Source organism: Oncorhynchus masou, unplaced genomic scaffold, assembly GCF_036934945.1.
Source record: "Oncorhynchus masou masou isolate Uvic2021 unplaced genomic scaffold, UVic_Omas_1.1 unplaced_scaffold_1728, whole genome shotgun sequence".
NCBI lineage: Eukaryota > Metazoa > Chordata > Actinopteri > Salmoniformes > Salmonidae > Oncorhynchus > Oncorhynchus masou.
In genome coordinates this window covers 46,981-58,588 of record NW_027016799.1, presented here as the reverse complement: position 1 = coordinate 58,588, position 11,608 = coordinate 46,981, and the positions used below count along the sequence as shown (strand labels likewise).

The following is an 11,608-nucleotide window of genomic DNA, read 5'->3' as shown; positions in this document are numbered from 1 at the left end:
GCTCCATGGTACGTGCCATGCCAGACACTCCCTGACTCACCACTGGTATGTGGAAGGGCTCCATGGTACCTGCCATGCCAGACACTCCCTGACTCACCACAGGTATGTAGAAGGGCTCCATGGTACGTGCCATGCCAGACACTCCCTGACTCACCACTGGTATGTGGAAGGGCTCCATGGTACGTGCCATGCCAGACACTCCCTGACTCACCACAGGTATGTGGAAGGGCTCCATGGTACGTGCCATGCCAGACACTCCCTGACTCACCACTGGTATGTGGAAGGGCTCCATGGTACGTGCCATGCCAGACACTCCCTGACTCACCATAGGTATGTAGAAGGGCTCCATGGTACGTGCCATGCCAGACACTCCCTGACTCACCACTGGTATGTAGAAGGGCTCCATGGTACGTGCCATGCCAGACACTCCCTGACTCACCACTGGTATGTGGAAGGGCTCCATGGTACCTGCCATGCCAGACACTCCCTGACTCACCACAGGTATGTAGAAGGGCTCCATGGTACGTGCCATGCCAGACACTCCCTGACTCACCACAGGTATGTAGAAGGGCTCCATGGTACGTGCCATGCCAGACACTCCCTGACTCACCACAGGTATGTAGAAGGGCTCCATGGTACGTGCCATGCCAGACACTCCCTGACTCACCACAGGTATGTAGAAGGGCTCCATGGTACGTGCCATGCCAGACACTCCCTGACTCACCACAGGTATGTGGAAGGTGTTGTTCTGGGCCTTATTTATAATGCGTCTGCCGCCAACACAATCCCCCCGGACCTTCCTGCTTTATAGACAACAACCCTAAAGGCAATAAAATAGGGTGAGTGTGGGGCCATCCTCTTTGAAATGTTCAAACACATACCCCCCAGTTCCACGAGGTCCCTACACATCAATCATCATGACAACTTCAAAGGAATAGATGCAATATAGCCATAAAATAACACACACACTCTAACACGTGACAACAGTGTCATGTCTTTGGCTATGCCGGATTAAGTGATATGACGTGCTATTCTTTAAAATCCTTTCTCTGTAATTAATATTAACTGATCGAGCTAATCATGGAGATGTAATTAACTAGAAAATTGGGGTACCACAAAATAAAATTTATAGAGCTGTTATCTTCCGAGTAAACTCTTAAAGACCTAGTAATATAGTAATAGCAATCAATATTAATCGTCACCTTATTTCAGTCTCATCTGAAAGTTGTAAATTCTTGGTTATCTGCACAAACCCAGTCTTCACTATGAGTCATCCATACATCAATTGTCTTAAATCATTTATTTACTAAGTAATTCACAGAAATGCATAAACAAACAGTAGATAGTTACAAGGAAAAGATAATGGAGTTTTCCTCGTGGGATAAATCAGCATTGCGGCTTGGTGTACAAAGGGGGAGAGGCGGTCGACTGAGATAAGACAACACACATTTGATAATTATAACAATTGTAATGCTAATCCCTTGCACATTCGGGAACAATTGCAATCAGTATATATATTTACGCTCAGTGTGTCGTCGGGATCTCTGTTGAAAAGTTTGTTTCTGTTGGAGAATCTGGCCGCACTCTCTCTCTCTCTGTCGTGGTTAGTATGGATAGTCCAGAGTGACATTCATTCACGTCGTTATAGAATAGATGGTTCTGCGGTTGTCGGTCTTCACGTTCAATGATACCAAATTCCTAGCTGCAGGCTAGTAATTTAATCAAACACTTGTTCTTATTCTGTTTGTATCGATAGTCTAAGAGTTTAACCACGTGGGATGGTTAAAAGATTCAGCAATCGTCTCAAACCTTGGCCCTCTCTTTATCGAGGTAAGCTGGTCTGCAACCTTTGTCCTCTCGTGATTGAGAGAAACATGGTCTGTTGAGGAATTCTCAAGGTGGGGGTTTTATTCGGAAGAGCAGAAAAGGGCTGTCTCATGACACCAAGTCCTGGCTGTGTTCATGGGGGCGTGCCAGTGACTTAAGTGAAACTTTACACAGAAATACAATTCTCTCACATTACATCATTACATATGTCATGTCTTATTATGTCTGTTCCTGTCCTTTCTCTTCACTCTGTCTCTCTCTGCTGGTCTTATTAGGTTACCTTCTCTTTCTCTCCTTCTCCAGCTGTTCCTCATCTTCCCTAACTAGCTCATTCACCCTTTCCCCACCTGTTCCCTTTTTTCCCTCTGATTAGGTCTCTATTTCTCTCTCTGTTCCTGCTACTTTCGGTGTCAGATTCTCGTTTGTGTTTCTCATGCCAGAAGCAAGCTATCGTCTCGTTTGCTTCCACCTAGTCCTATCCTGTCGGAGTCTGCCTGGCAGGTGCATCCTGCACTCTACTAACTATCTTTTGTTTGCACCGTGTCCAGTTCATCATATGCTACGTGTGATCAGCTACCACCGTTCCTCTGTGACCCGCACCGACCCAGAGCGACCTGCAGCCTGTCGCCGCTACCCAGCTATTCATCAGAGGGACTTTATGTTTCATTTGTCACCCTCTCTGCGGGTATTCTATTGTGCCATTGACAACGTCGGAAGAGGATCTATGCCATTCCTGTTTTTCCATTAAAAGAACTCTGTTTCTGTTAAAACCGCTTTTGGGTCTTCACTCAAGTACATAACAACATAGCATCCCATAATTTCACAAATAGTTTCATCTTTCCTCATTCATCCTGTACAGAAATTAGATGCAAGCCTCATAACTGAGGCTATTATATTAACAGAGTTATGGTAATGTGGCCGTATTGTCTCCCATGAGTTTCACAGAATTGTACCAAACGGACCAGTTCGTAGCTGGATTCTTCACCAATCTTTTATAACTTCTCCGGAACATAAATGTTGTTCAGACATCAAGTTCTGTGAGGTGGAAGAAATTCCTTTGTTTTCTCTATGAAAACGTCCCTCTGTATATACTTTGGCCATGAGGAGATAATCTCCTCCAGGAATTTACGACCTGAGGTCGCAGCAGCCTGAGTGTAGGAGACAGAGAGAGAGGGATGTGCTTGATGTACCCAAAGAGAGCAACGTCATGACAACAGGAACTGGATGCACATATTTTTTCATAACCACGTGACACCTTCCCAGCAGGATGTCCTGGCCGGATGCCCATATTTGGGCATGTACGTGTCATCCGGACATAGGGTCATAAATCAGACGTTTGACGTGCGACGTCTACTTCATTCTCTCTACTGGGAGAAAATGTCTCCTAAATTGATTTCTCCTTCGTTTGAGAACTGTGACAGTTATTTTGTTCCATCACGTCTGCACACAGGCTCCCCAGCCTTAGCTGTGAGTGTTAGAGGAGTGATCACCAGGAGGTCTTCCAGCTGCGGTGTCTCACATGTCAGGGTCCTGACAGCACTCCATCTGTAATCCTTGATATGTTACCGTTAATGATGGGTGTGATGCTATAGGAGATGATCCCTCTCGTGGTGTGGGGGCTGTGCTTTGGCAAAGCGGGTGGGGTTAAATCCTGCCTGGTTGGCCCGTCCGGGGGTATCGTAGGACAGGGCCACAGTGTTCCCCTCACCCGGCCTGTCTCAGCCTCCAGTATCTATCCTGCAATAGTCTATGTGCTGGGGGGCTAGGGTCAGTCTGCCCTATCTGGAGAAATTCTCCTGTCTTATCTGGTGTCTAATTCTACCATCTCTCTCTCTCTCCCCTCCCCTCCCGGAGGACCTGAGCCCTTGGACCATGCCTCAGGACCACCTGACCTGATGACTCCTGGCTGTCCCTAGTCCACCTGGTCGTGCTGCGGCTCCAGTTTCAACTGTTCTGCCTGTGGCTATGGAGCCCAGACCTGATCACCGGACGTTCCACCTTGTCCCGGACCTGCTGTTTTGGACTCTCTCTCTCTCTCTCTCCTCGGCTATGAAAAGCAATCTGACATTTACTTCTGAGGTGCAGACCTGTTTCACCTTCTACAACCACTGATTATTATTTGACCCTGCTGGTCATCTATGAACATTTGAACATCTTGAAGAACCATCTGGCCTTAATGGCCAGGTACTCTTATAATCTAAATCCGGCACAGCCAAAAGAGGACTGGCCACCCCTCACAGCCTGGTTTCTCTCTAGGTTTACTAGGTTCTGGCCATACTAGGGAGTTTTACCTAGCCACGGTGCGTCAATATAAAAATAGATAACCGTGCTTCTCCAAGCATGCACTTATAGCCTAGGACTATAGCCTACGGTATGGATAATTTGATTGAGACCATACTAGACAGCCTACAGACACACTTGATGTTGCTCGCAGTGCGGAGAATCAGAGATGAAGGGCGGCATGGGGTACACATGGAGATGTAGCCTAATAAGCAACTCATTCTAAAACAATAAAAAATATTGAAATGTCAACAAATACAAATTACATGAACATCTTCTGGACTAGATTAAAAAATACTAAAACATCCCCCTGAATTAAATTGAAAGCTTTTTCCTCCAGGTCCCTGTTCTGTAAACTACATTACTGTGATTTTACATGACTTTTCCCCATGATGTGTTTTTTGGTATTTATCTCTGGTTTAAGTAATATGATATAACACTTTGGACCAAATATACAGAAAAGCAACCCAAAACTGGAGGCCAAAATGGCAAATATCTCCACAGCTACAGTGAACTTCCCAGGAGAGCTGACATAAGCTGGGATAAAGGTGATCCAGACTGCACAGAATATGAGCATGCTGAAGGTGATGAATTTGGCCTCACTGAAGTTATCAGGCAGCTTTCGAGCCAGAAAAGCCAGTACAAAGCACAAGAGAGCTAGGAGTCCTATATACCCCAACACAGCCCAGAAACCAATAGCTGAACCCACATCACACTCTAGAATGACCTTTTCAGTGGCGTGGGCTGTGTTTTTGACTGGGAATGAAGGAGCGAGAGCTAACCAGAGAACACATATAACCACCTGTAGGAGGGTACAGCTGAACACACTGATTCTCTGGAGAGGAATAGAGCACTGGGGAACTGTATTGCCTGGCATTGTGGCCTGGAAAGCTATCACCACCGCTATGGTCTTTGCCAGGACGCAGGACATACACAGAGCAAAGGTGATCCCAAACGCTGTGTGGCGCAGCATACAGGACCACTCAGAGGGCCGGCCAATGAAAGTAAGAGAACACAGAAAACACAGAGTCAAGGAGAAGAGCAGCAGGAAGCTCAGCTCAGAGTTGCTGGCCTTGACGATCGGAGTCTCTCGGAAGTAAAAAAAGACCAATGACACCACTATGGTTAAACATGCTCCAACCAATGAGATTGCAGCCAGGAGGATTCCCATGGTTTCGTCAAATGAGAGAAATTCCACCACCTTTGGGACACAACGACTCTTGTCTCCGTTGGACCAGTATTCCAGGGAACACTGTGTGCATTTAGCTGAGTCTACAAGGAAAACGCTTTAGTCAATCTGATCTATAGTCACGTTGTGTATTATATTCTAGAAGACAACACATTCTACATTTTATGTATCTTTTTGGTAAGTGGATTTGGTTAGTATCAGTCAGAGCGACATCAGAGGCCGCTAGTGGCCCCCAGAGCAAAAATAAATGTTGCTTAGGGCTCCCAGAAGGCTACACTCTTGGAAAAACATGCTATCTAGAACCTAAAGGGATTCTTTGGCGGTCGCCATGGGAGAACCCTTTCAAGAACACTATTTGGTTCCAGGTAGAACCATTTTGTGTTCCATATAAAATGTTTTCCATAGAGGGTTCTACATGGAACACAAAAGAGTTCTACCTGGAACCAAAAAGAGTTCAACCTGGAACCAAAAAGGGTTATCCTATGGGGACACCCGAAGAACCCTTTTGGAACCCTTATTTCTACGAGTGTGGAACCGGCGGTGGTGTCAGTTGTCTTACCTGTTAGGTTGCTGATCTCTCCAGCAGCACAGGGGATACAGGAAAAACAGCAGACTGGCATTCCTTTGATCTCTGCTTGTCGGTACCCTGGGAGGCAGCTGTCACTACACACAGACCGAGGCCTCTGAAACACAATACAACACCTGCTCACTCCCTCTTCCTGTCTCTCTCTCTCTTTACTCCTTCACTCACATTATTAAACCCATTGGTTACACAATCATTCAATTCATTCTCACAGTATGTGTCAACAGATTTCTCCTATCAATTAAAATATATTTAATGTAATAATCTGTATTTTCTTTAAGTACCTGTACCTGCTACCATGTGTTTTCTGTGTAACTGTGTACCTTTAAGGGATTGCCAGCCCATACAATCTGTATCCCATTCATGGCAAACTGGTCTCCTTTTGGGAGAGAGGCATTGTAATTCCCCACAGTGACAAACACAGTCTCTCCTGTCTGGTCTCTCTGCCAGTTCACCAGCTCATAGATGGCTGTGGGGTCTCCGTTCTCATCAAAATAAACTCTCTCCCCAGAATTCATGGTGAAGTTTAAGTCCCGCAGGTATCTCAACACCTGCAAGAGTTAAAATAATCAACATGTACTGATAGTGTAAAATACATACACAACACTGTCCCCATCGGAGAACGCTTTTTGAATCATTTTTGGTTCCATGTAGAACCCTTTGGGTTCCAGGTAGAACCCTCTATGGAAAAGGTTTTATATGGAACCCAAAGTGTTCTACCTGGTACCAAAAAGGGTTCCTCAAAGGGTTATCCTATCGGGACAGCTGGAGAACCCTTTATGTTCTAGATAGCACCTTTTTTCTAAGACTGTAATTCAAGTACTTTAGAAATAACATTGTGTGATTGTAAATATTTAATTAAACCTGTCAGTCAATTTTCAAATCTGTTGAACAAAATTAACTTTTGGTGGCCGATAGAGGTAGCCACTCACCTGTCCTGGCTCGATGCTGTCTCTGTGTGCACAGTTCCTATTCCCACCTTGGCCTTCACCGTGCCTGCAGGTCAGCAGGTCATGTATGGAGTGGGCCACAGCATACACTGCCTTATACACATTATTAGAGAACCTCAGCGCGGAAGTGTCAGTAAAGGGGTTAATGATTTCCTCTAGTCTCTCAGACCCAGAGCACTGACTCTGCCTAGGCCCACTGTCTTTCTCCTGCTGAGGGGAAAACCTGCAGCTGAAAGTGGTCTCCCAGAACTCTCTGAGCAGGGTGTTGTTTGGATCCTGGGCTGGACCGACCCGGAGCAGGAACTCTCTGAGGCCTGGGATCTTAGACTTACTGATGGTGAATCCCAGAGTACCACTGAGGACAGCAGAGCTCCTCCTAGTGGCCAGGCGATCAATAGTTGTCCAGGACTCACTGCCCACCCACTGCAGCCCGGTCAGGTTCTGGGCCAGTGCCTCCTCCAGCAGAACATCCATCTCCCACTGGGACAGAAAGGCCACCACAACCTTGGAGCTGGCCCTGCTAATCACCTCAACCACCCTGGCTATCTGCTCCCTGGGGTTGTTCCATAAGATAGCCTCAGAGTACTCTATACACACGCCCTCCAGACCGGCAGCCTCCATGAAGGTCGCCATGCCGTTGTTGCCATAGGCATTGTCACTTCTAACAGCCCCCACCCAGGTCCATCCAAAGTATTTGACCAGTTGGGCCAGGGCCCTACTCTGGTAGAAGTCACTGGGGATGGTTCTGAAGAAGGAAGGGAATTCCTTCCTGTTACTCAGACAAGCACAGGTGGCAAAGTGGCTGATCTAGATAGAACAGGAGGAATAAGACAATAAGTAATAATTTTTCATCAGCCAGAATTGTTCAACTGTATGTGTGACTTCATTACCACTGGTATTTGAAAAGCTCCTGTGGATCGTGACATCACAATAGTGGAGGAAGAATCAGAGGCACCGATGATGGCGTGGACTGCTGATTGGCCAGAGCAGGTCTTTCCCACCGTCCTCTCCTGACCGTTCATCAGAGCCATAACCGCACGCATGGAGGACAGAGTCGAGCCACAACTATCATATATCCTGTAGCCAATAGAGATGTTGGGGAGCAGAGAACTGCTGTTATTGATCTCTTCGATGGCGAAAATCATGGTCTGAGCTAAATGAAAATCTATGAGGTTCATGCTGTGGAAACAAAAGTGGAACAAAAAGCATTGCATTAGGTTCGTCTGGTAGAAGATGTGAAACTGCAGAAATGACCATGGTCCGATTTCATTGTCAGGTTCAGTTCTTCTTTGAATCTTATGATTCCAATCTTCTTTTCTACTTGTCAAAAAAAAATGGTCAAGTAAATGACACATAAATCCATCACAGACACTGGGTGACTGTGAAACAGCTTACCTGGAGCAGATGAGAGGAGGTGGTGTGTCTGTGAAGGAGAGCGGGGGCTCTGAGATTTTGGTGTGGATGGAGAAGGCTCCTCCGATAGACACGTCTCCTTCCTTGGACAGCATAGGGAACTCTGGTCTTCCCAGTATCCGACAGAGAGCCTCCTCTCCCTCTGCCCAAAAGGCTCCTAACACCCCCATCACTGCCACCCATAGTAGCTGCATCACACTCTCTCACACACACTCTGTAAGAGGCCTCCTAATGGAATCAGGGAAGACCTGACCCCCACCCCCCTAAAATGTCTGGGTTTTATGCATGCTGGAGACTGTGACGCTTTCTTCTAAGCAAATCAGAGAAGGATGAGGTCATAAGGGCTGTGTTTTGGCTGTGCTACTGCCAAAATACACAACACAACAGTTCTATAACAAATACCCTGCATTATATATTCAAACTCCTGCATATTTAAGTTTGACCAATGTTGTTTTACAAATTTTCCTAGTGAGTGATAACGAATACAGATTGTGTGTGTTTTAGGACTGCTAATGTCAGCACACAGTATACAGGTGGAAGAAGGTGTCAAATTCAAGTCCTTTGTGTGTATAGTTGTGCTTCCCTCTCAACCCTGCAGGTTTTCCTAAACCTTAGCCTCCAGATGTAATCTCTCAGTGTACACCCTAATCACCAAACCTTATTAGAAAACAGATGTTCACACACCTTGCTCACAAGTTTTTATGGGATATGGGGGAGCATTCCTAACAAACTTAAAACTGAAATATGTCTGATGTTGACTTACTATTTTCTTATAGGTTGAGTCTCTGATGAGCAGTAGCGTCGTTCCACGAAATGAGTCCGATTTGCATCCCTTTAATATTTTAAGTAGAAATTGTGCCCCAATATTGCATTTCAAAAGCCTGTTGTTTAAAATGAACATTATATATTTTTTTAATGTGTCAGACTAGTTGAAGTGTACAAATTCAGCATTTTCACATGTCCCTCTGTGCACACTGTGGCTTCTCGTAAGATTTCAACCAACTTAACCCCAAAATGTCTCCAAGTGTTCACCATAATTTAAAAGCCCGTTATTTAGTTGATAATTATTATTTATTTCATGTGAATAGTGAATTTTCAAGGAAAAAGGAAACTTCTTCATTGTAAGGTCAACACTGTTACATGAACCGGACTCTCGTTTTAATATGGGGAAACCAAACTGTTTTTTGGTCATTTTCTGGTGTTTTGTGGTGAGAAACTGAGTAGGTCAATCATTACACATGGACCCTATTACCCATAGATAGATAGGCTGTAAAACAGCATTTATTTTGTGAAGTTTCTATTCAGTTTCCCCTCCCTGTTGTTCACTATAAGCTTCCATTCCCCCTGTCAGAAGGGGACTCATGGCTGATTTAACATGAAGTCATCATTCCTGTTACGGTCAACCATGTTACTTTATTTGGCAAATAAAGCTAGAATTCTTAGGGCTGGATTCAATCTGTATCGCAGAAGTATCGTGGAAGATCTTCATTGTAAAGCAATTGAAATGTAAGGGTAATATTGCTGTGTTCGCGGAGACTGCATTCATGGTAAACACTTTATTTGTCAGATCAATCGGATATCATGATTACTATGATTTGTAGTAGAAGTAGAAGACATGATGTCATAATCTAGATATTACATTAATCAGGAATTGAATCCTGAAAAAAACTGGATTAGGACACACAGGAAGTCATTTTAGTTGTGTGTAGGTTGGTTGTTGGGCTTGTGGTACCTGTCGCGTTGCTAATCTTTCCCTCTGCACATGGGACACAGTCATAACAGCATTCAGGCTTTCCATTATGTACAGCCTCTCTCACTGCACACTGACAGTTATCTTTAGCGGTCAGACAGTAGACATGGTTTACACTAAATGTTACATGTTTTACTTCAGCAGGGTTTGTGACATAAATCTTTTCAATTGCAATATTGAGCCACAAATTAAGGAAGGAAAGGATGTTTTATTGTCACATACACCAAATAGGAGTGGTGAAATGTGTTATTTTACAGGGCCAGCTATGGTAGTACAGCGCCCATGGAGCAAATTAGGGGTAGCCCTTTCCTGCAGTCATTGGCCAAATCACCCTCTTTGGCCGCATGGGTGGAATGTTACAAATATTTTTCATAATTTCATAATTAATAATGTTTTATTTTTTTGTGATGACAAAAAAACAGTGTTTCTACATCAAACAGTTTGGTTATACTTCTGTGATGTAAAATATATATGGACACCCCTTCAAATGACTGGATTCTGCTATTTCAGCGACACCCATTACTGACAGGTGTTTAAAAGACATACAATCTCCATAGACAAACAATGGCAGTAGAATGGCTTTACTGAAGAGCTCAGTGACTTTCAAACGTGGCACAGTCACAGGATATCACCTTTCCAACAAGTCAGTTCGTCAACACGTTTTCTGGAGTGGTGTAAAGCTCACCACCATTGGACTGGAGCAGTGGAAACACGTTCTGGAGTGGTGTAAAGCTCACCACCATTGGACTGGAGCAGTGGAAACACGTTCTGGAGTGGTGTAAAGCTCACCACCATTGGACTGGAGCAGTGGAAACACGTTCTGGAGTGGTGTAAAGCTCACCACTATTGGACTGGAGCAGTGGAAACACGTTCTGGAGTGGTGTAAAGCTCACCACTATTGGACTGGAGCAGTGGAAACACGTTCTGGAGTGGTGTAAAGCTCACCACTATTGGACTGGAGCAGTGGAAACACGTTCTGGAGTGGTGTAAAGCTCACCACTATTGGACTGGAGCAGTGGAAACACGTTCTGGAGTGGTGTAAAGCTCACCACTATTGGACTGGAGCAGTGGAATCACGTTCTGGAGTGGTGTAAAGCTCATCACTATTGGACTGGAGCAGTGGAATCACGTTCTGGAGTGGTGTAAAGCTCACCACTATTGGACTGGAGCAGTGGAAACACGTTCTGGAGTGGTGTAAAGCTCACCACTATTGGACTGGAGCAGTGGAATCACGTTCTGGAGTGGTGTAAAGCTCACCACTATTGGACTGGAGCAGTGGAAACACGTTCTGGAGTGGTGTAAAGCTCACCACTATTGGACTGGAGCAGTGGAAACACGTTCTGGAGTGGTGTAAAGCTCACCACTATTGGACTGGAGCAGTGGAAACACGTTCTGGAGTAGTGTAAAGCTCACCACTATTGGACTGGAGCAGTGGAAACACGTTCTGGAGTGGTGTAAAGCTCACCACCATTGGACTAGAGCAGTGGAAACACATTCTGGAGTGGTGTAAAGCTCACCACTATTGGACTGGAGCAGTGGAAACACGTTCTGGAGTGATGTAAAGCTCACCACCACTATTGGACTGGAGCAGTGGAAACACGTTCTGGAGTGGTGTA

General features: G+C 45.2%; 1 protein-coding gene across 2 annotated transcripts; it reads right to left on the bottom strand.

The window, feature by feature from the left end:
• Positions 1-4,468: 4,468 nt before the first annotated feature.
• Positions 4,469-11,405, bottom strand: LOC135539178 (extracellular calcium-sensing receptor-like). 2 transcript variants are annotated; one of them, XM_064965011.1, is made up of 7 exons: positions 11,382-11,405; positions 8,225-8,382; positions 7,720-8,008; positions 6,812-7,636; positions 6,203-6,430; positions 5,856-5,979; positions 4,469-5,379 (listed from the first exon to the last, which is right to left on the bottom strand). In XM_064965011.1, the coding sequence occupies exons 2-7, from the start codon at positions 8,335-8,337 to the stop codon at positions 4,469-4,471; spliced, it is 2,490 nt and encodes an 829-aa protein (XP_064821083.1). In that variant the 5' UTR covers positions 8,338-8,382; positions 11,382-11,405. The 2 variants fall into 2 exon arrangements, with proteins under 2 accessions (XP_064821083.1, XP_064821082.1); XM_064965010.1 differs by lacking the exon at positions 11,382-11,405 and having other exon boundaries at positions 8,225-8,424.
• Positions 11,406-11,608: the final 203 nt, after the last annotated feature.